Source organism: Sus scrofa, chromosome 1 (genome assembly GCF_054392235.1).
Source record: "Sus scrofa isolate SSC_HxYL_T2T_F1_AM1 chromosome 1, Sscrofa_HxYL_maternal_Yorkshire_Landrace_v2.0, whole genome shotgun sequence".
Classification (NCBI taxonomy): Eukaryota; Metazoa; Chordata; class Mammalia; order Artiodactyla; family Suidae; genus Sus; species Sus scrofa.
In genome coordinates, this window is record NC_139383.1 from 234,751,860 (window position 1) to 234,776,525 (window position 24,666).

At 43.1% G+C, this 24,666-nt stretch overlaps 1 protein-coding gene across 37 annotated transcripts in view; it reads right to left on the minus strand.

The window, feature by feature from the left end:
• The window catches only part of TRPM3 (transient receptor potential cation channel subfamily M member 3), an 845,347-nt gene that overhangs the window by 61,698 nt on the left and 758,983 nt on the right, over nt 1-24,666 (minus strand). For 19 of the 37 annotated variants that reach the window (XR_014822585.1, XM_084987411.1, XM_084987334.1 and 16 more), the window contains 7 exons: nt 22,785-22,925; nt 21,511-21,540; nt 19,800-20,089; nt 18,947-19,175; nt 16,043-16,210; nt 11,001-11,141; nt 3,896-4,024 (listed from right to left, as the gene is read on the minus strand). Coding sequence is in view for 35 of the 37 variants with exons in the window: in XM_084987411.1 (XP_084843537.1) it covers nt 3,896-4,024; nt 11,001-11,141; nt 16,043-16,210; nt 18,947-19,175; nt 19,800-20,089; nt 21,511-21,540; nt 22,785-22,925 (1,128 nt within the window). In the remaining 2 variants the exon portion in view is untranslated. Of the gene's footprint in view, nt 1-3,895; nt 4,025-8,287; nt 10,856-11,000; nt 11,142-16,042; nt 16,211-18,946; nt 19,176-19,799; nt 20,090-21,510; nt 21,541-22,784; nt 22,926-23,092; nt 23,129-24,666 lie in introns of those variants that run through there. The other 18 variants (XR_014822584.1, XM_021074417.2, XM_084987407.1 and 15 more) reach the window with 3 other exon arrangements.

Here is a 24,666-nt window from a genome sequence, read left to right on the forward strand (position 1 = left end):
ACTCATGGGTTTGTCTTCTCACAGGTGAATCATACCCCAATTTGAGAGATTTGAGACATACGAACAACAAAAATCATGGCAAATTATGGTAAGTGATGGCTTCCATTACAAATACAGAAAAATCCAAACTCCTTATGGTAGCTTCATTTCACATCCCACCGTATTCTTCTTGCTCCCTTCCCTGAGGCTATAGTATTCTGCTCTTACGTATAACAAGGATATTTGCACTTGTTCCCTCAAGTTGGGCATTTTCTTCTCTCAGATTCTTGTTTATCTGGCTCCTTCACATCCTCAAGTTCTCCCTATAAATTTCCTCTTCTAAGAAAGAACTCCCTTGATCACTCCCCCTGCAGTGGTCCCCACATCATCAAGTCACTAATACATTATCCTACTTTATTTTTTTGAAGATGTTATCACTACATGGAAATCTTGTGTGTGCACGTATGTGTGTCTATGTGTATCTTGGCTGGATGGCTATCATCTATCCATGCATCCTTCTCAACATCCCTCCATCTCTTATCTTGCTCTCTCCCCTACACTGTCAACTTTGAGGACCGACTCTTTGTTCCTCAGGGCCTGAGACATAAGAGACAATAAATATTTGTTGGCTATTGGCACAGACACCTCACAGCACTTCTCCACTCCTTTGTATATCCCAGCTTTGGGTGGTACTCTTATCTTAAATCTAGAGTACTTCTTGCTGCCACACTATGAAATGCACAGTTGGAGAGTAGGAGTTGCCACCCATACTGTACCATAGCCCACCCCAGGACATGAGGAACCTTGAGAGGCTACGTAGCAGGGCTACTTCACGAATCATTTGTGTATACCTCTGAGATTTCCACCTCCTCAAGCCATGACTCACCCCTTTCCTGACTAAGGACCTCTCAACAGAGTGGAGAGCAGAGACTGGGCTCAGGTCTAATCAGCAGCTATTTGAATCCCCAAGACCCCTTTAATGGCTTGCCTTACCCTGAAATATTAAGGAAGGGAGGTCATAATAAGAAAGGACTGGGGCTTGAGCAAGATACCAGGGGCCACCTGGTAGCCTCATTCCTCAACCCTGGCCCTTAGCATGTACCAGAAGCACCTGGAGGGCTGGTGAAAACACAATTGCCTGGGCCCATGCTCCTGGCCTTTCTGCTTCAGTATGCCTGGTGTGGGGTTTGAGGATTTCCATTTCTAACAAGCTCCCAGGTCATGCCAGTGACAAGTTGGGAGCCACTGTTCTACGCATGAGGAATTCCTGCAGCAGTTATTGTTCTGACGGCTTCTGGCCCCCAAGCGCCATCTTAACTAGCAAATGGTGCACATGGGCACGCAAGCAAGTGCTGGGGGGTAGTGAATGCTTTGGCGTTTTTCTATCCTTTTGCTAAGGCTTATAGTATAACTTTTTAAAACAATGAAATTTTTGTGAAATCACAACATAAAAAAAGATCAGATTGACTGGGGTGAGACAGGAGTGAAAAGGGCACCTTCCCTTCTCCAGCCAGCTCTTAGGTACCTTGGGATTCCAGGGCTCTGAGGAGTGCTCCAGTTTGCAACCACTGGGGGAGTGGAAAGAGCAGTGGACCTAGAGCTGGGTCAGTCCGCTTAAGACCCACCTCTGCTTTGCAGCTGTGGAATGCAGGAAAATTGCTTAATCTCTGAGTCTTAGTTCCCATACCTAGTCAAGTGGGGATGTCTTCCCAACCACCATTTTCCCAATGGAGCTGCAGGAGGCAGCCCCACAGAAGAGAAGGCCCGCCTACCTCACGGGAGAGCAGTTATGCGCTATTAAGGGATCACCAGGCTTGTTTAGTGACTATGCACATAAGTATGTGGTGCCGGGAAGGGGTGGGCAGAGTGGGAAACCACAAAGCCCTCCTTGTATAGCCCTGGGAAGGCAGGGAAGCCCATGAAACTTTCCCCTGTTTCCAGGACCTTGTGACTGAGGTCTGGGGGGCCCGAGTGCTCTGAGGCTGCGCAAGGAGGGATCCTAGGCACAGGAGCAGTTCTTACTTCCCTAATGAGCCCAGGGATGCCGGGGAATTGGCAAGGGGGCCACCTCACCAAGTGGCTGAAGAGGGAAAGGTCAAGTACTTAGGTAGCCAATGCTTCCAGCCCCACAGCTTCTTCTTCAACAAGGACTCTAGGTTGACCCCCTGCTGACCCCAGGCTAAAAAGCCCTGCCCGCCCTCCCTGCTGCTATATGCTGCCTCAGGAGAAATAGATAGCCAGGCCTTGAGATTCCTGGCAGCCCGCCGGCTTGGCAGCCTCTTCCAGAACAGTCCGTGGAGTACAGACTGCTCCCTGTCTTCTTCCAGTCTAGTCCCTGGAGAGATTCCAGTCGCCCTGCTCAAGTCTTTCCCTTTTCTGCTTATCATGGGGAGGGAATATGCATCTGGGCTTTAAATCACAAAGCCAGCGAGCTGGCACTTCACAGCAATAGAGGCCCTAGCAGCAGTGGCCTCAGTTCTCAGAGAGCTACACAAAGACCAGAGCGAATTTATTACTGTTTTTCAGTTTACAAATGGGAAATGCACAACACTGGTCAGGAAGTGGATGGCATTATGAATGGGAAAACCTAAGTGTAGACAACTAGTTGGAACAAGGCAAAGGCATCCATTTAAAAAAAAAAAAAAAAAAAAGCCCCTTATAAAATGGGGCCAGTGTACCCACCTCCAAACTCTCAGGATGGGGGCATGCTGGTTAGAATTTAAATTCCCCAAAGCGCTTTAAAAACCCATGAGAAGGGCTCTAAATATTTATGCATATTTTTTTAAAAAATGACCCCAATTTGATGGCATCTTTTTTTCCTCCGGAGAACATTTTAAAGCTAAGCCCTATGACAGTAAGGTCCTCTTAACCTGTCTTAGTAATGAGGGCAAGGGTGAATTTGTGGGTCTGTAGGAATTTTTACTATGGAGCCCAATATATTTGCTCACTCACTATAGGACAGCAAGCAGGGTTTTTCCACAGCTCTTGAGATTGCAATAGACTTGATAGGGATTAATTCCTCCAGAAAATCCTCTCCAGCTGACTGCAGTTCCAGGGGAAATACAGAGGAATCCTCATACCACACGAACCTGCTTCCCTGATGGGCTTGAGCATGGGATTCAGGAGTGTTGGGCAGGGTTGCAGAGCCCTCTGGTGGATTACTGCTTGACTACATTCTCTCAAAGGGTTCTGAGTCTATGATGTCTCCCAAGGCTAGCTGTTACTTCCAATAAGTCACAGGAGGGTGGCTTTTTGATGGCTCCTTTGACAGTATGGGGTTGGAGGGAAAAGAGGGGGATCCATGCCCTCAGCCTGAAGGATAAAAAAAATATGTTCAACTTGCCTAGGGCTGGTGCAGAGGCTGGCACGTAAGAAATGGGAGTAAGAAATGTTGAGAAGGAATTAACCAAGGGAGGGAGTCAATTAGTGAAAAAAAGCACAGTTCCTCTTAGAGCTGCTGAAATGCATTTTCAGAATCACAGGTATTGGAGGACCGTGTGCACAGAGACCCAGAGTTAAGGGGTTAGAACAGGAGTTAAGAGCTGAAAACTTAAAAGACGTAAAGAAAAATTTTTCAGTGTAGAAAATATTTAAAAGGCATGTTTATCAGAAAAGAGAGGTGTAAATAGCCAGTGAAAACAAATGGAGAATTTCTTGAGGGCAAGAGCTATGCTAGCAGAAAACAGACAAGAGTCTAAGCACGGGTGGAGTTATAACCTTATAAACGCACACCAAAGTTTCCCAGGTTTGTCTGCAGCCCTTGAAGCCAAGTCCTATATTTCTTTGGCAGCATTAGAGAAAGTTTCTGGCTTAATTGGGATCCTGAGCGTTCCCTGATCCCCTTCATCCACAGGTGTAACTAACCACTGTCTTTCTGGTTTTTTTTTTTTTTTTTTTTTTTAATGAAAGCAGTTACCTCTCTCATCTTTTCTATTCCCAGGGTGAAAATATAGGAAATGACGATCCATTCCTGGGTGGAAGGCCAGCGCTCCATCTTCACCAACACGATATAGTTGAAGAGCATCAAGTATCCGATGTACGCCAGCTGTAAGGAAACACAATACAGTGCTCTGGCTGCAGAGACCTGGGAGCCCCGCCCTCGGGCAAGGTTACGGTGCTGGAGGACATAACAAGGTCGGCAAGTAGGACTAGCAATTTGCAAAGCGATGAACTTCTAAACTATCAAAAGAATTTTAAGAGGCTAACATTTGAAATAATTTGATGTACACTCTTCCTTTTGATCCTGGTGTATTTCTGTGTCCCAAAACTTTGCTTGTACCCATGTTGTCATGACACACCATTTTGTTCTGCAATTACCCCATTTCACATGTCTTCCTGCCTAGAAAGGGAATCTCTGCTCTCAGGGGCTGCTCTTTCTCATGCCTGAGCCTTGGGTCCTTGAACTAGGACAGCATGATGGGCTTTCTGCCTAAAAAATGCCAGGAATACAGAAGTCTAAGAAGGAAAGGCAGACCCAAGCTCTACTTGTAAATTGCTCAAATCAACATAAAAATAGCCCAGGCTTTTTCAGAGCCCCACTTTAATTCTCTTCTGAGTTAATGTCTTTTTCTCTTTTTTTTCCTCTTTTTTTTGGCTTCACCTGTGACATATGAAGTTCCCGGGCCAGAAATGGAATCTGAGCCTCCATAGAGACAATGCTGGATCTTAACTGACTGTGCCACAGTGGGAACTCTTTTTTTCCCCTCCTATCTTAAAGTGTTTGGCTTGGCAGTGCCCTGGGAGGGTTTTAACTTCTTATCCCTGGCACCACTTTCCTGCCCTGTCCAAGCTGGGATATTCCTTCCTGGTTTCTGCTTCTTTGCAGCAAGGCAAGAGAAGACAAGGCAATTTATTGGAAAGAATGAGTCTGTGAGGCTGACTGTGGCTTGGAATGAGGTTTAATTCTCCAAGGTTGAACCCTGAATGGAACTGAGTCTCAGGAAAATACCTCAGGGTTCAGGTTTGTCTAGATCAGCGGAGTGCAGGAGGGCGGGTGACGTTCTTTCATAAGGGGCTGAGGAGCCTCTGGAGAAAAGGCAGAGAAGTTAAACGTTTTTTTTTTAAGGAAAGCTTCAAGTAGAAAGTACTGGCCAGTTTTTAGAGGCCTCGGGGGCTCTGAATAGAAACTCTCGAGTTTATTGAGATCTGTACTCTTTGGAGTTGAGCTAGCAAAGAATAAGACAAGGTGCGGGCAAAAGGATGGAGTCTTGAGATTTCTGGGGATACAGTTCGTTCTGGAGTTCTGGAGACAGCTCAGACGGTAAAGAAAGATGCAGCCTGGCTGGGTGATAGAAGGGGAACAGAAGGCCCTGCAGAGCTAGAGAAATGCTGCTTTCTTTACCAATGGGACCTTCCCCCCCCTTCTTTCCCCTCCCCCTTTCCTTTTTTATTCTCCGGTTTTTTATCCTGCTTCTTTTCTTCTGTTTTCTCTTTCCTTTTATCTTCCCTTTATCCCCTTTTCCTTTTTATACTCCATTTCCCCCTTTACCCATTTTTCATTTTCTTCCTCTTTTCTCACTTATTTTAAACCCCTTTTTCTTATTTTTATCCTTTTTCTCCCTTCCCTTCATTTCCCCCTTTTTCTCTTTCCCCCTTTTCTTTTTATCCCCTTTTTACTTTTTATCTCTCTTCTTCTTCCTTTTCCAAGAAATATATAATTTCCTAACATGCATCAAAGCTATTTTCTGAGATCCTATAACACTGATTTATAGACACAACCATATAATTTCTCATCTCCTGAAAGGCAAACATGTGTGGGAGTCGAAGGAGAACATGCCTGGGAGCGAGAGGACAGCAAGAGAATGCTGAGGGAAAGCAGAACCCTTCCTCCCCCCACCCCAAGAGATTTGCTCCTTCACACTACCCTCCCGGGACTGCTATTTATAACTCTTCTCAGTTCCTTCCCCACCCCACCTTTCAGGATCCTTAGCACCTGAAAACCTCACCTGACAAGAGTCTGCTCAACTTGAAATCCTGTAAGATGGTGTTTAAAATGTGATTTGTTTCATATGGTTCCTGTTTACCATTATACACTGGCATCCACTCTCTAGCCCCTGCGTATTATATGTTACAAAACACAAGGAAAGGACTTCAGTGGTTAAATCCTCAAATATACTTTCAGCCTCCTTCTGACCTGAAATTCTCCTCTCTTTTTGCCTACTTCCTTCTCTTTGCTGGATCAAATTCCATTGCTGCTGATGAAGCTTGTTAACTCCCAGGTTTTATCATTTTACCCAACTCACTACAGAACATTCCAAAGCATTGTCTTCTCTTGTCATATGTAGGCTCAATGACACACACATAATTCTTGCAGAATCTCTGCATTTTCATACTTAAATAACTCCTTCAATCTGCCTCTGTCCTCTGAACATGGGTCTAGTGTATGGGTTTGGTAGAGCGACGAGTGTTTGGTGGAAGGAATGTAGATGCAAAGTCAGTGAAACTTGGACTTAAATCCTGACTCACATACTTCCCAGCTGTATCCTATTGTGTAAATCACTTTACCTGCCTGGGGCTCCCATCTGTGAAATGGAGATGATCCCTACTGGCCCCATAGAGGCTTTGGAAGGATGGGGGAGGGGAATATGTGTCTATCTCGGTCCCAGGATGGATGCCCAGTGAATGGTGGCTGATAAGATTATACACTTCTTTTCGCAAAAAAAAAATTCTCTTCCTCTGATCTCCTCTTCCCTCAGTGCTTCCTTTTTACCCCTCCCCCACTGTTAATTCTTTATACCTTTCCTCCTTTTTTTCTCTTTTTACAATTGACCTCATTGCTTATGCTTTCTCCACAATCATCCTTTTTAGTGCCTGTTGTTCTTTAAATTACAGTTACTCTACAATGCCCTTCTTTCCATAATCAAGCTACAATATAATGTTTTGGGACAATTCTCAAAATACGGACTTACAAAAATAGGGCTTTAAATGTTTCAGTGACACAACGGAGGATTGACTGCTGCCTTGTGAGTAACCTATCTTAGAAAGCACTTTCATAGGGTCTTGCTGTAGATTATCCTAACATGACATGCTTCAATGGTGTGTGTGTGTGAATATATTCACATATATACATGTATATATTCTGTAAGCTTTAACAAGCTGTGTCTTTCATAACACAGCTTTGAAAAGAAACATAGCCTTTTGATTCCTAAGGATAATAATGAAATATATGAATTTGTATTTTATTTGCTTATACATTTTTATAAATTTTCCATTAACCAAGATGCATGACTCCTAAAGTATGAATTGCAAGCCCCAAAGCCTGCTGAAGCTGTCTGGTGATACCTGGTGGGGCTTGGCCACTCCTCACTTCTTCCCAGGCCTTTTCCTACTGCCACTGGAGCGTGGCAGGGTTATGGTGTCAGCAGGGGAAGCAGTCTGTTTCTGCTGGAGAAGTCTAGGACACAGTGGTGCCCTCTGTCCTGGAACCACTTTACACCCAGAATTGGCATCCTCTCTAGCTGGGCACTTAAGACAGGCTCCCATCACAAACTGGTCTGGGAACCAGTTGGATCCCTGCCTCCTTTCTTCTTGGAACAGAAGAGAACTGAATCTGCTCCCCAGATGTTTGCTAAGATATGGAAGTGGGGTTGTGTAGAAGTGAGGTGTGTCCTACCTTTCAGAATAATTTTGGAAATCAGAGTGGGAACTATTCTTATAGGAAAAAACACACAAAAAAGCAAATGGGACTCTTAATCTAAAGCATCTTTGGGGATTTTAAAGATTTTAAAGACTCTTCCTCTCCATTTACTTCTTGAGGCCTGGGCTTTGTCAAAACACATATGGATTTCTAAAAACCGTTGTGCAAACACAATCAGACACGACTGGAGCATCCAGTCTGATGGGTTTGCTGAAGGTGACCCAGTCAGCCATGCAGAAGGGAGGTGGATACACAGGCTCCTATTCTCAAAGAGGCAGCCTCATAACCTGCAGTATAGGATACAAGGAAAGCAGCGAGTCCTGAGCTTCCCAGACCACAAGACTCACCTGGGAAGCTTGTTAAACACACAGCCTCTTGGGGTCCTCCTTGGAGATTTTATTTACTGCGTCTGTGGTGGGGCTAGGAATTTTCATTCCTAACACTATCCCTTATCCTTATGGAAGTTTTAGAAATACTGGGGCGAAAATTCAGCCCTTTGTCTGGGACAGTGGTTCTCATTCCTGGCTACTCATTACAACCACTTGGGAACTTTGAAATATCCTGATGCCCAGACTGTGCTCCAGGCCAATGATGTCAGGAATCTCCAGGAATAGAATCCAGGCTTTTTTTTTTTTTAAACAGATGAAGATATAGATTAACTAGAACCCAGGGTTTGTTTTTTGTCATTTTGTTGTTGTTGTTTGTTGGTTTGTTTGTTTTTAGCACTGCAAGTGATTCCAATGCATAGCCAAGGCTCAGGACCCCTGGCCAGGGCATTGGTGATTTAAAAACAGTCTTAGGTAACAAATTGCCTCAGGTAAATAAATGGGGACTAGAGGAATTAAGGAAGTAAAGTGAATACTGGACAGAGATTAAGAAGAGATGCCTTGGAAAGATAACAGAAGTGAGTACTCTATTTGGAAAGGTGATAGGTAATTCTTGGTACTGCTTTTGCTGATTTCTTTTATGCTCTAGATCAGGAGTCTATAAACATTTTCTGTAAAGAACCAGAGAGTTAATTTTTAAGGCTTTGTGGGCCAAATGGACTCTATTGCAAGTGATCAACTCAATAGATGTAGCCAAAAACAGCCAGATTATAGGTAAAGGAATGAGTTTGGCTATGTTCCAAGAAAACATTTTTTCTGAACATGGAAATGTGAATTTCATGTAATTTTGATGTATCTTCCTTAGATTTTATTTCAACTCTTTAAAAATGTAAAAACCATTTTTAGCTCACAGGCCACAGTAGCTGACAGTGGGCTAGATTTCGTCTGTGAGCTATGGTTTGCCAAGCTCTGTCCTGGGCTAAGACAATTAAGGCAATCTGATATAAGAGAAAGGACAAAGATGGATATAAAATGAAGTAAAAATGTTATCTTGATCAATTGTTAGATTAGGAAAAGCATATATAAGGCACCTAGAACATTGCCTTATAGTAGGTGTTCAATAAATGATATTTTATCATCATTGAGTGGGTGGATGAATCAAACACTGACTATTGCTCTGAAATGGGACTAAACCTAGGAATAATCACAGTTACTTTTATACTGTGCTTATGTGTTCCAGGCACTGTTCTAAGTGCTTTACATATTTTAACACATTTAATCTTTACCAAACCTAGGAAAGTAGGTACTATTATTATCCCCATCTTAAGAAAGTGGGAACAGTGCTAAAGTAACTTGCTTAGGTCGCACAATAATAAAGAGGCCCAGATAGGATTTCTGCTTTGGCTGTCTGACTCCAAAGTCCATGCGTGCCACCATTCAGTTGTTTTCTAAAAGGGAAAAATAACAAATATCTGCATGCAATACATACATAGAAATGATTTTTGCATGTCGTATTTTTTGGGGGGGGTAGTTTAACATTAAACTTAAATTTTTTACTTGACTGAAAAAATTCTTATTTGTATTTTGGTAATTTCCCATCCTTTTTTTTTTTTTTTGCCTTTTTTGTTGTTGTTGTTGTTGCTATTTCTTGGGCCGCTCCCGCGGCATATGGAGGTTCCCAGGCTAGGGGTCTAATTGGAGCTGGAGCCACCGGCCTACGCCAGAGCCACAGCAACGCGGGATCCGAGCCGCGTCTGCGACCTACACCAAAGCTCACGGCAACGCCGGATCGTTAACCCACTGAGCAAGGGCAGGGATCGAACCCGCAACCTCATGGTTCCTAGTCGGATTCGATTCGTTAACCACCGCACCACCACGGGAACTCCTCCCATCCTTTTTTAAGATCATACTTTGAAGCAGTGGTTTGGAACTTGTGGCAGTTTTTTTTTCCTCCACAAGGAGACATTTGGCCATGTCTGGAGACATTCTGGTTGCCACATTTGGGGGCAGGAGATCACTACCTGCATCTGGTGGGCAGAGGCCAGGGTGCTGTTAAGCACAGAAAAAGCATGGGATAGCTCTCCTCAACAAAGACTTATTCTCCCCAGATGGCAACAGTGCTGAGGTTGGGAAAGCCTTGCTTAAAGCCTGCGCTGACTGTCAGCAGACAGGACCACACAAAAAGTGGTCCTAGTCCTCTACGTCATTGAGGCCTCAGATTTGGATTATCCCATCACTGACTCAAGTGATTGGTGTGTAGCTGGTTGTGAGAAAGGCCAACAATACAGATGCATGATCTTTCATCTGGCACAGCTCCACAGTGACTAGAGAATAGCAGATGACCTGGGTCAAAGCTCACCTTCAGCTTAAAATATTATGAAAAATATAGACAGAAAACCAAGAGTCAGACCATTTCTACCTATCAGGAGGACATTTCAGGGATAATCTTTCATCTTGTGGCCAGAAAATATTTGCAGGGTGTGCTTAGCGAATGATATTTGCTGTGATTGTAGGTTGCTCTGTGTGGTTTTTGCTGCTTTGGTTTGCATGTTTTTGGACTGTGTCAGAGCAAGAAAGGTTGTTTTATGACACCACCAGATTGGGAGTGTTACACACTTCAGCTTTCCATCTGTAGGGGTGTTCCTTCTAACACTCTGCTCATTCCTCACCCACCAAATGTACCCTCAAACCCAGGGTTAGCATCCAACAGGGGCACCTCTGATCCAGCACATACCCATCCAGAGCAGGGATGTGTTTCATAAAAGGACCTCTCTTTCCCTTCTAGACTAGACCCATATTCATCTCACCTCTATTTCTGTTAGTTCTCACTTTTACCATTTCCTTTATTTTCTTCGAGGAGGAGAAATGTAGAAGCTGTGGAAGCTGCCTCACAAACTCCACAAATCTTGCAAAGCTATAGGAAAAAGCAAGGTCGTAGAACTGTTATTCCTGCCTGTGTGGTCTTTATGACTCGCAAAGGAAACCACGCAGGTGCATGAGACCCTGACGTTGGCTCTTTGTGACCATCCATTAAAAAGGAGAAAAGGAAAGATGCTTACGGTGTAGAACCAGAATTTCACAATGGGTGCATTGTAGAATTCGTAGATTTTTCTTCCCAGGGGGATTAAACGGTGTCTGCTTTGAACTTCCTCTTCATCCTTCTTCCTGGAGGACTCCCCATTGTTTCGTCCCAACATTGCCTACAGTGGACGAGAACCGATGACAATCATGGCAGGGTTCTGAGAGCATGTAATTCAATGCGCTCATTTCACAGGTGGGGAAATCATATCCATAGAACCTAAGAGCTTCCCACTGGGCTCCCAGAGATTTAGAACTTGTGCCTTACCTAAGCGTCAATTTGCGTTACACAAAGAGTCTGCGTACGCTTTGCCTAGGAGGGAAGGCCTTACGGATATTTCTTTCTTTCTTTCTTTCTTTCTTTCTTTCTTTCTTTCTTTCTTTCTTTCTTTCTTTCTTTCTTTCTTTCTTTCCTTCCTTCTTTCCTTCTTTCCTTCTTTCCTTCTTTCCTTCTTTCTTTCCGTCTTTGCCTTTTGTCCTTTTTGGGCTGCACCCACAGCTTATGGAGGTACCCAGGCTAGAAGCTGAATCAGAGCTGTAGCTGCCAGCCTACACCCATAGCCACAGCAGCATGGAATCCGAGGCTTGTCTGCTACCTACACCACAGCTCATGCCAACACTGGATCCTTAACCCACTGAGTGGGGCCAGGGATTGAACTTGCATGTTCATGGGTACTAGTCGGGTTTATTAACCACTGAGCCATGATGGGAACTCCCTTATGGATATTTCTTGACCATTCTCTTCTCTTCCATCCCAGGACCTCTGGAAGGTATGGTGATGGAAGACACCCAGAGATCTGAGAGGGAGAAAGAGAATAACCTGGAGAGGCCAGGAATATTTCTTCCCAGCCCCTCTTTCCCTAAGTATATTGTCAAACAGGCAGCTCTGGGTTCAAAGTATTTCTCTACTTAAACTAATGACCCTTAAATCAAAGGCAAACTGGATTAGTAATACCAAATTTATTCAAAGGTATAAATATTCAAGAGGGTAAGTTGTCTGAAGTACGTGGAACTTAGGAAATCTACTCAACCCTTAGGCATAAGTCTTGGTTCCCTGGTTTCAAATTACTGCTGGTGTTAGTTTGGTGACTCCTGGGCCCACTGCTTTGCTCTGCATGGGAGAGTCAACCAGATGGGACTAGAAGTCAGGCCTGAGCTGGAAAGGCCCTCGTCTCCAGGTTGTTGCAGATTTCTTTAAGAATTCCATGATTTTCTTTTCATTCTCGATAGCAGGAACATCAGCAATGATTAAACATCACAAAAAAAGGCAGAATTTGAGAAGAGGCAGACACACACCTGCCTGGGTGGCAACGGAAAGGATGGATACCCCAACTATGGCTGAAGATCCCAAGGGTGAAAAGTTCTAGGCACTGGCCACTCGGAAACGGGACTGAGTCCCAACCTGGCCACTCAGGATCTGTAGCACCCTGGGCAAGTCTTTTAACCTGAGATTTTGTTTCTTTGGTTATAAAATAAGGGTAGTAATAGTACCTGATATAAGGTTGGTCTACAAGTCAATCAGCATCTGACACTTAAGTGATCAGTAAAGATTAGCTGATCTTGAAAGTGAATTAAGACTTCCTCAGATACTCTTAATTGAAATGATCTACTTGGGATTTCTCACCAGAAAGAAAAAAAAAAGTGTGATATTAGGCATTATTACAGCATAACTTATTGGCTTTACTTTTTTCAATATTGTTCTAAGGTTAGTTCAATGATGTTTGGGAAATGAAATTTTTAGTAAGTGGGAGAATAGGGTAAAATCTTATAACTGCTCAGAGACCGATAGGGATTTGGGATAAGAAAAAGGATTGGGAATATTTAAAGTTGAGAATCTAATTACCAAAGTAATTTGTCTTGAACTTGAGAACAGAGACAACCACTAGATAATCTGTAACCATAGGATTTGGGGAGAGGGTAACTTCCATTCCTTTATGGGCCCTCTGGCTGGAAAAATACCTTGAATTCATGAATAAGTAAGATTCCATACTATGGCCTAAGAATTTATTTTGATCAGTGAGCTGAATCAATCTTTTTGATGAACATAGCACACCAGACAGGAATAGGGTTCTATAAATATCCATCACTGACCTCAAGAAACTCTGAAGTTACATATTTGTCTTCTATAATTTATAATCTACATTAACATAATTATCCTACTTCAGTTCTGCTTATTTATATGCTCAATAATACAAGACCATATGGATGCACAATGAGATGAGAGTAGAGGCAGCTTGGAGGGTTTTAGGCATCTTGGGGTAACCGCTATGGACAGTAGCTTCCCCCAAAGAGTTATAACAAATGCCTTGGGTCTATGGATGTATTGGAACTTTATTAGGCAAAAGTCAAGACATTTACCTGGCAAGGTAGGTAAAACAAAAGCAAAAACACAATTTGTTTTGCCTTTATTATTCAAAAATATTCCAAAGTGAGTGCTATTTTTTAAAAAGTCTTGTCTTTCACAGTTTAAGTAAAGCATTTATGACATTTCAGTAATTCCAGCCTAAGCAGCTTAACTTGCTGATTTTGTTGATTTCTTTTCCCAGGAGTCAAGCATTTCCTTCGCCTACATTTCTTAAAGCAGCTTGTAACAGGGTCAAATACAGACAAGACTGCACAATGTGGATTTCAGAATCTTTGCTAGCTGGACACAGATGTCAAGTCTGGGAAAGAGGCTTTGAGGTGAACTAAGCTATTAAAGGATACTAAAGTGAAGCAAATTGAGGTGGATATTTCATGTAAAATTTTGGAAGGGCCACGGGAAAATGTCCCAGACCAAGGGAGCACATAGGACTAGGTTTAACACAGAAGCTCAAATACCCATCCTATGAAAGGAGTGGAATTGTCAACAAGCTGCATTCTCCAATCCTGTCTGGGGTGAGCTGAGATCAGTGGTCCAGCACTAATAGAATTTGTCATTAGAATCAAAGGAAGTGCCACCTTAAAAACAAGTGCTGTCCAGACCTGACTTTTCCAGTCCACATGTCCCTTCCTTCCTTTGCTTCTCACTGTTGTTTCAGCCTGTGGAGAATCAGCTCAGGCAGTAATGCTGTTGTGGTGTCTTCTACTTGGGTTCTCAATAGGCAGTGGCAGGGTTTATTCTCTGGTAAGGAGACTTTGCTCTCAGTTCATAGATACATCTTTTATTGTGGTTCCTAAAAAGATCAGATTCTCAAACCTCTAGACTTAACAGGAATGGGAGTTGCCTCTTTTGTTTTTTTTTGCTTGAGACCCAACCAGAAAGAATACTGCATTAGCTTCTGATGACCTTCCTAGAATCTTTCTTTGAGCCTTCCTAGGATGTATGCCAAAGTCAAGGCCATATCATTCTTGACACATTGGACTCCGGTGTCAAGGAGGCTGATGTTATCACCTTTGGAATTCTCTTTACTACATGGTGGACCAAACCAGCTGAGCATCTACAATTGAAATGAGGAAGGAATTCTTTGCATCCCTTAGCTTTATCAGGTAAAATTGTGGCCAATGGAGTCTACATGCCTGGCTTCTAAACCTGGCCTCCCTGCTAATTAGCTGTATAACCTTGGGCAATTTAACCTGAGTCTCAGCTTCCTCATCTGTAAAATGGGATAACAATAGCACCTACCTTGTGGGATTGTTGTGAGGATTCCATAAGTAAGTGTATATGAAGCATTCATCACCATTATAACAATATTAGCCAACATTTATCATGTGCTAGGCACTGGTATACACTAGTGTACACTTTTTACATAGTTTACATGTACCTGTCAGTTAGGAATAATAACACTGTTATTATTCCTATGTTAGAGGTTGAGAAATTGTATCTGAGGTCCCACAGTGAGTAGGCGATGGGGCAGAATTTCTGTTCCAGAGTGCACACTCTTTACTCTTCTGCTGATGTATTCAATAAAGATTTGATATTACTACTACCAAGGATTTTGCTAATGGTCAAAATCTCATTTCCTGTCCTTGAAGAGGTTCAGAGGCCACGATTATGCTAAGATCTTTAGGGAAGATAGTCACGGAATCCTATCATAGAGGGAGACACATTGGTCCACTGCTATATATATATATATATATATGGATCCTGAAACTAAAAGTGAGTCAAAAGCTGTTGAATGATTAATCCATCCAAAGAATGGTCCCAAGCATATACCCTGCTGTGCCTGCAAACAGATCTTTAGGAAGACCTATTCAAAGGAAATAGTGTTTATCTGGAGGAAAAACAATTTGCAGGGTGGTCCCACTAGGATAATAATGCAAAGGCCTTCTGTCACTTGAGCAAAACCAATTTTTGTTTTCTCCCCCTACAGCTCCTTCTGGGTCATCACGGCCATTGGGGAAGGTGGGGGATATCTAGCAGGTCCTTTGCAGTTGTTGCCTAATGCCTCCAAAACTCTGAAGCCTTGTTTGTCCCTTTAACAGCATGTGATATTTTTAGACTTTGGATACAGTCCAGTGGCAGTCACACTGCTGCTTCGGCAGGGGTTGCAGAAGGCTGTCCCGTGCCCAGCTGCCCTGTTCCCCCTACAGAACAAAGCATCCATGCTCTATAATTATACCAGGAAGAGCTAATAAAAGCCTTCCATACAAACCTCAAAATTCAATTAGTCCTGCATTTGTGAGCCTGACCTCGAAGACAGATAAAGACTCAGCTTCTGATCAGCACAATAGTTCCAGCTCAGTGAAGCCAGTTGCTTCCGAATCAGATTCCCGTTCCTTCTTCCAGTGCTTGGACAACTGCATCACCTGGCTGTTTATAAAGCACGGCCTGTTTGGGAAATTCAGGGTGTCTTGCTTTTGAATTTCACTGGGTTTTCAAGTGCCACTGGCCCTGGCTGAAGGATTTCACTTAGAATTAGTCCCTTTAGTTAGGTTATTTGTGCATAAAGAGGACAGTATTATAACACCTGGGTCTCAATACTTAATAGAAAGCACCTGATGGGAGGTGGACCGCAAGAGTTGTTAAACCTTAAGCTGTATACACGGGGGAGGTGGATTAGGGATTCTCCCCTCGGACAATAACTGCATGTTTTTTTCTTACTGTCAGTTCCATGTCCTCTTCATCTTTTTCCTTTGTGGGCTTCTCTGGTTCTTCCTGCTCCTTCTCTTGGAGGTGGATTTCCTGGGCCTGAGTCATATAGGGCATGTCGTCTTTGTTCTTGAACTCCAAGCTGAGAATTGAAGGAGGAAGTAGAATTCCCAGAATTACCTAAAGTAATAATAATGATAATAATAATAATCACATTTAAAGGATTAAGATAAGGGCGGTTGCTTAGAATCAGAGAGCCTGGGGTGTGGGGTGTGTGTGTGTGTGGTTGTGTGAGTAATGGGTGTGCCCAGAGTGAGGACCTGTGTATCTGAATAACTAAGCACATCCACTCTAAGAGGGTCACTTCTAACCATGTGGGAACTGTTAACACACAGTAGTTCAGTCTGATTTTGAAGAAACGAAGCATCTTACCCAAATACATTTTATCTAATTAACACCTACTTTGCACAAGGGAAATTGAGGTGCTATTCAAGGCAAAAATGGGAAAAAATTTCAGATTCCCATTAGTCATTTGAGAGCATTTAACTCTGTGAAATCAATTCATATGGCTGTCCACTGGCATTTATTTACTAAAATGCCAAGTGGAGTAGAAAATGTATCTTCTGGTTACCTCTGTAAGAAATACTGTCCTAAGTTGACCTTGAGAAAGTCCATGGAAGAAGGTATGTTGTTCATTTTAGAGCATTCCCCTGGCATTTGCTACTATCCATCAGAAACACACACACACACACACACACACACACACACACAGAGTGATTCTCTGTATCACTATGAGAATCCCCCTACATAAATGGTGCAGGAGGCCCAGGCATGTATTTCTCTCATGTACAAACAACACGCTTAAATCTCCATGTGATGATACTAAATTCACTGGCTTTTCTCATGAGAGGCAATCATTTTACTCTCTATTACAAGGGTCCAAGTGCATTTCGGAATGATAATTCTGATATCCGATTTCTGTTCCCTAAATCTTCTCCCACCTCTTCCCTCACTCCTAAAATGGTTGTGTGTACAAGGCTTCTGAATACAAATCTCCTTGAAGAAAGTATACCAAGGTGAGAGGCCAAGAGAGGTCAGGAAGAGTCAGTAAAAATGATCTGCAAGTAATAAGGCAGGGACAGCCCATGCTCGGATGCCCAGGGACTTCAGAGCAGCTAAGGGAAAAGCAAGAGTGGTGACCCTGCCTCAGGGTGCCTGGCAGGCCTGGGAAGGCTCCGGTGGCATGCCTGGCAGCTTTCAGGGGACATGACACCCTGTTCTCAGAGTTGGGAGCCAGCCTTGGCAGTCATGTTCAGTGTGGCAATGGAATGCCCATGACCCACTTTGTGGAACCCTTCTGCGACTCTGGGCCAAGAACCCTCAGATAGGGTGGAGTGGGGGAGGGGAGCTGGTTCAGTCGGGGTGGCTTCACTGCTCTGGTCTGGTGGCCCTTCTGCTCTGGGTTGACCTCCGAGTTACCTAGATCAGTAGTTATCAGTAAATAGGAGCCTGGATGGCTTCAGTTGTAACAGTCACAAACTCCAAACAAATAAAACATTTTAAAACATCCTTTCAACCATCCCCTCCCATTTTTTTCCCCATCTTTTAAAAAATTCTTGGAGTTCCTATTGTGGTGCAGCAGAAACGAATCTGACTAGTAACCATGAGGTTGCAAGTTCGATCCCTGGCCTCGCTCAGTGGCTTAGGGAACTGGCGTTGCTGTGAGCTGTGGTACAGGTCCCAAACATGGCTTGGATCCCACGTTGCTGTGGCTGTGGTATAGGCTAGCAGCTGTAGCTCCTATTCAGTCCCTAGCTTGGGAACCTCCATATGCCATGGGTGTGGCCCTAAAAAGCAAAAAATAAAAATAAAAATAAAAAATTCTTTCACTTTAATGTTTTCCTTGTAAAACATTGAAGAAACCATAAATCAGAAGCCACTCATTATTCTACTTCTTGAACTTTCAACTGCAGGGATAACCACTATAAACTATTTATTGTGCAGAGAGTTCCCATAGTGGCACAGCAGAAATGAATCCGACTAGGAACCGTGAGTTTGTGGGTTCAATTCCTGGGCTCATTCAGTGGGTTGAGGATCTGGCATTGCCATGAGCTGTGGTGTAGTTTGCAGGTGCGGATGGCTCTGGCACTGCTGTGGCTCCAGTGTAGGCCGGCAGCTATAGCTCCAGTTGGACCCCTAGCCTGGGAACCTCCATATGCTGCAGGTGTGGCCCTAAAAAGTCAAAAAAAAAATAAAAAAATAAACTATTCATTATGTGTCCTTTCTTTCTTTTTTTTTTTTTAAAGGAAGTCATACAGATGTAACTATACATGTATATGCTTTAAAAAAACAAAAATAATTGGATGGATTCGGACACTACATATTGGTCTGCAACTTGTTTTTCTTCACTGAAGAATAGATCAGGATTATCTTGCAACTCTTTACATATAAATCTATTTCATTTTTGTTTCAGTTAAAAATTTTTCTCAGGTATAGTTCATAAGCGCCAATGTGTCTTCATGACATGGTGCCAAGGGAGGGCTACGGCATTCAGGCCAAGATGGAGGTGAAAGGTTGCCTTGGTAAGTGTCTCCTGGTATGGCATGGCTTGTGATAGAGCAAATGGTACCTCCTATGGTACCTGTGTGTGACCATCACCTTTGGATCTTCTGAGAAAAATTAATGCCTAGGCATGCCACCTCTAGAGGTTCTGATTTAGCAGAATTGGGGGTAGGCCCTTGTCTCTGTATATATTTTTTTTTAAACCCTGCTATACAGGAGATTCTGATGCATGGTTGGGGCTTAGAACTACCCTCCTGAGTTAAAAGAATGCCTAATGCCACTGCAGATTTGGCTTGGAAACTCCAACCAACCCCTAGGAACTCATAGCCAACAGGGCCTTCTTGGCACACTGACCTTGAGGCCTGAGTTCTTGCGCATCCGGAGCCGACCCATCCACATGTCTGTGAGCAACATCTGGCTGCACGTGTGTGCGATGAAGTCACGGTGCTTGGCAGCCACCGCAAGCTGCAGGCATGTGGCATTGCTCCAGTTCTTGAGCTCATACGTCAGCAGTTTCATGGCCAGCTGTTCATCCTGCTTGTAGGACTGGTCCAGGAGCTCCACAGCCAGCTGGCCAAAGTCCCTGAAGGAGAGAAGGTGAGGCTCTGTCTTTTGGCCATCCTGGAGATTTGTATGACAGAAGTGGGGACCCACTGCCAAGCCACAAAGGGTGGTTGCTGTGTGGTCTAGTTGTTTCTTTTGGGGTCTTATGATCATCTGGCCAGCACTCACTAAGCATTTACTGTGTGCCAGATACCTTGTTTAGAACTGCAGGTGTAAATCAAATGAGGCATGATCCCTCTACTAAAGGCCCCCCCAACGCAAGGCATATGGATGAGAGAGGCAGACCCAGAAAATCAGAGTAGTATGTCTTCCTAATTGTGACAGACTTCAGTCATAGCTGAGCCTTATCAACCATAAGTGTGTGATCTTGGATAAGTTACTTAAGTTCTCAGAGTCTCATTTTCTTCAGGTGTAAAATATGGCCCAAAAGGGGACCCACCTCTTGGAGCAGTTGAGAGGAGAAATGAAATCTATGTATCTGCATGGACCTCTGTATCGATCACTGTGTTTGTGTCCACCCTATGAATGCACGTACCATTGGGGTGATACTGCCTTCCCTTAAAGTATGGTGTAGCTCAACCAGTACTTGTGGCCCATCTTCCCTTTCTTTTCCATGACCACCCCACTTGTGGGGCTGCCCAACCTGGAGTTGTGGTTCAGCTCTTGGGAGATGTCATCGACCATGTCGTTCTCGGAAGCCTCGTGAGCCATGGCTTTGCAGAGCTTACAGGCCACCAGGGCCTTGGCCATGGCCTCCTCCCCGTGCTGCCAGAAGAACAGGGCCATCTTCTGCCGTTTCATCAGGACGGCCCACACCATCAGCTCGTGGAAAGGGAAAGGGAAGTGGTTGATCTCAGGGTCATCCAGGTCAATGTCCACCTCTTCTTCACGCTTTTTGGTTGTCTTTCTTCCTCGCCTCAAGGGAACATCATCCTGTAATTTGAGGGAAAAGAACAGAAACGGAGTTAGAAATGAATCCATTCAATCCAGTAAATAGTTACTGTATATTTACTACTGGCCTAGCTCTGAGAAATGAACTATCCTATCCCAGCTCCTATTCTGAAAGAACTCAGAAGTTTATATATGCCTAACTTTACTTATTTATTTTTTCTTTTTGGCCATGCCTGTGGCATGAGGCAGTTTCAGAGCCAGGGATTGAACTCATGACATAGCAGTGATCCAAGTGGCAGCAGCGACAATGCCAGATCCTTAACCCACTGAGCCACAAGGGAACAGGCTTATCTTTAAAACAAGTTATAATAAATACATAAGCACAGTCCTGTGGCAACATGTCAGTTTTACTTTAGTTTAAAAAAAGTATTTTTTTTTCTGGTCACATCTGCTGCATGTGGAAGTTCCTGGGCCAGGGATCAAACCCATACCACAGTACCAACACGATCTACTGCAGTGACAACACCAAATCCTTAATCCATTGTGACACAAGAGAATTCCTAAAAAAAGTATTTTTAAATTTTTGTTGTTGTTGTTGTTCATTTTCTGCCTCTGCATATAAGGTTATTTGTACCTTGTGATAGAAAGCTCTACCCTTTCAGCTGAAGGAACAAGGACACCCTATATTTTCATTTGCATGTACATGATAATAACCATATGAACAAAAGATGGAAGCAGATAATCTATCCCAAGTTTCTGCATACTTCATTAGATGCATTTGTGAAGTATTTCTGGCCTTTGGCTCTGTTGCCACTTGTAAACATCCACGAACAGATTTCATTTACTAGAATTTATAGGCTTTCTTGGTTTTCAAGAAATAGGATTTATTTTCTTGTTTGCAATATTAACCTCATGATAGAATTTTTAAAGTTATTGTGACCTGCCCCCTTGACACTGGGAAAAATTTTACTTTCTTATTTTATTTATTTATTTATTTATTTATTTATTTTGTCTTTTTGCCATTTCTTGGGCCGCTCCCGCGGCATATGGAGGTTCCCAGGCTGGGGTCGAATCGGAGCTGTAGCTGCCAGCCTACGCCAGAGCCACAGCAACGCAGGATCCGAGCTGCGTCTGCAACCTACACCACAGCTCACGACAACGCCAGATCGTTAACCCACTGAGCAAGGGCAGGGATTGAACCCGCAACCTCATGGTTCCTAGTTGAATTCGTTAACCACTGCGCCATGACGGGAACTCCTACTTTCTTATTTTAGAATCACGTACTAAGCTCTACCCCTGGAATGAATATATATATATATACACACACACACACACACACATTTATATAAATATAAATATTTATATATACAAATATATTAAAATAAAAATATATAAATATATATATTTAAATGTGTAATATTGAGAATAAATAATTGACACTAAAAATTTGAGCAAATACTTACCTCCATTCCCAGCAGTTTCAAGGCTTTGGGCTGTTAAAAAAATGTTATACACAAAGTTAGATCTTTTTTTTCATAGAGGTAAGAAAAGAATCCTACTGTGCCTTAAATAAATCTATTGTACCATGTAACATTTATCCATTTCACTACATAAAATACCACAAGGGGCCAGAAATTCCAAGAGAATGAGGGATTTAGTTATTTTGGTTGAATTACAGAAAACGAGGAAACCAGAGAGGCATGATGAGACTGCCTAAAGGTAGAAACTGCAGGTTTATAGTCTCTTTTGTGGACCAAGATTTCTTCCATTTTCCTAAAACCATCCTGCTTGGCTAACATCTCTGTGACATCAAGCACTTGGGTGAACAATGAAATATTCCAACTAGGAGATGTTTCTTAAGCCTCTAAAAGACCTCTACTATCTACAGACTTGGGATATTATTCAGAAATACTCTCTTGAGATACTTCATGCTGGCTGTCTCTCCTTGCAGCTGTCCAGTAGAGCAAGGGTGAGTGTGGCTGATGGCAAACACACTCAATGACTTAGAGAGTGCGAGCACACACAGTAGCACCAATGGTCCTGCTGGTAAGATGCAAAACAAGCCCCCACCATGAAGGAAGAGAAGGCAACTCAACAAATTATAGAACTTGATGGAACTCATATAGATCAAAAGCTTTTGCGGGGGGGGGGTGTCCTCATTTATTTTTTTTATTTTTTATTTTTGCTTTTTAGGGCCACACCTGCAGCATATGGAAGTTCCCAGGCTAGGGGTCCAATCAGAGCTGTTGCTGCAGGCCTACGCCACAGCCACAGCAACGCTGAATCCAAGCCGCATCTGCGACCTACGCTACAGCTCAAGGCAATGCCAGATCCTTAACCCACTGAGCAAGGCCAGGGATCAAACCCGAAACCTCATGGTTCCTAGTCGGATTAGTTTCCCATCATTTTTAACGGCCAAGTCCCAAAACCTTGAAAACTGCTGAGGCAGATAATAAGATTGATTTGAATATAATTCCTATTTTCTGATCATTAAGGTTCACTCTCAGTGACAGTTTCTGCCTTGAATTGGACCTAGTGAGAAAAAAGACTTGTAACAGTCAGTACTGTCCCCCGCCTTTTCTCTCTTTTAAACAGATTTGATGGCAGAGGGAAAAAGAGCTGGGGCCCTTGTCTTCTCATTTCATCTCCCCTTTGGGGACAACAAAGCCACACCCCAAATGTACCGCATCCTAGTACACCCCGGAGTCCAGGAGATGGAATTTGCTGCCAGTCTCACCCTTTTGGGGCCAAAGAGATTGTGGTAGAGTGTCCGGAAGCGCTTGCGGGTGTAGTTGCAGCGATAAGCCCCTCCCATCAGGTATTCGATCACCAGGCCGATGTCAATCAGGCTGATTCTGTAGTCTGGGGGCAGGTTCCCCTATCAGGGAAAAATGGAAAAAATACACAAATCCAAAAGACAGCATGGTTTACTAGGGATTCTATCTATGTGTTCTGTAACTATTTTAGAGTAAAAATAATGATAATAATAATAGTAATTTAAAAAGAAACATATGAATGTATTATTATGCTGGTTAATCAATTCACCTTAAAATAGATCCAACCGAAACCTGGATATTCTCGCTTGGAAAGAAGACATAGGTTAAATAAGAAGATGCAGTAATCGTCGGCAATAACAGAAAATCAAATATTTATTCAAGTCTTCAGCTGGGGAGAAAAAAACACCAGTGTAGCAGAAAGAAACACAAGGCTAGACATGGCAAAATGATACCACTCCCAGCTACTAGGAACTATGTTCCCTAGATGCTTCCCCACCCCAGACCCCCTCACTGCTCTGCCTCTGACCCAGTCCTATTGCCCTCCTCTTGCTGATCATTGATTTCCTCACACTCACTAAATGAAGACTCCTTCCAGAAGATAATTGCTATTACCAGGGACTGCTTTTGGGTGAAATATGCTTGGGGCTCAAATCTTCTTTGCCCCAAACTTTAACAACTAAAACAGTTAAAAACAAAAACCAAAGCCTGGCACTTTTTAGTAAAAGGAGAGCAAGATGGATGTCATGGCAAAGTCCTCTATGAACATTTCTTGTGTTTAAAGAGAAAGGGGGGTGCAATAAGAGAAGAAAGTTTATCAATATTTATTTTCTAAGAATGAAAGAGATTTTTCATATTTTTGTTCAAAGACTAGCGCTTAAAGCTAGTCTATGGTGTAAGGTTTAGCTGTTGCACATATAGATGCAAAAACAGAAGAGGTTTTTTATTATCATTATTATCTACTTATTTCTCCTTCAAAAGGGAGCTCTACAGGGTTTGAGGAAAATCCTGGCTTTTTTAGGCCAAGGAAGAATTAGCTCTGTTTGTGAGAAATTCTGAGCTCACAGTGAGTTCCAAGGGCATCATTGATCAAATCTCACTGTCTGGTTTAGTTGCCTGATGCAGGAATGTGCTCTATACCATGCAGGGCTGGGGTACCACGCCATGTAGGGAGCCTGGCGCCCTGTGCTCTTAGGTACATTTTGGAGAAGCCTGAGGGCATCGTCCAGTTTGGGCTTTGTTTTTAATGGAGGATCCATCCAGGATGCTGTGCGAGACTTCTGCCACTTCACAGAAGCTGCTCATAAGTGACAGTGGTGGTTTTCCAACATTGGTGGTATCAGAACCTCCCAGAGAACTTGGTGACAGTGCAAAGGCCTGGACCTTGTCCTACCTCAATATATGAGCCTCTATACACTTTATGAGCTGCTTTGTGAGGTGATTCTGATATGCTTCAAAGTTTGTTAAACTGCTGTTCTACTACGTTAAGGTTTAGATGGGATTATACAGCAGAATCAGGAAATTCATAGTGTACTAAGATAAACATTGTCATTTAGAAATTAGCTTATGTAGCTTTATTAACTGAAGCTAGGTGTTCAGCTATACTTACTCAGCATTCCTATGGTTAACAGCATCCATTTGAAAGGGATTCAGGGTTAGAGGCGGCCCAATGTATCCTATCATCAAACCCTGTAACTTTATTTCTTTTTCTTTTCTCCTTTTTTCTTCCCTCATCCCTCCTTTCTTGCTTGCTTTCTTTCTTCTTTCCTCACCTGTGGCATTTGAAGTTCCCAGGCAAGGGGTCAAATCGGAGCTGCAGCTGCTCACCTACAACACAGCCACAGC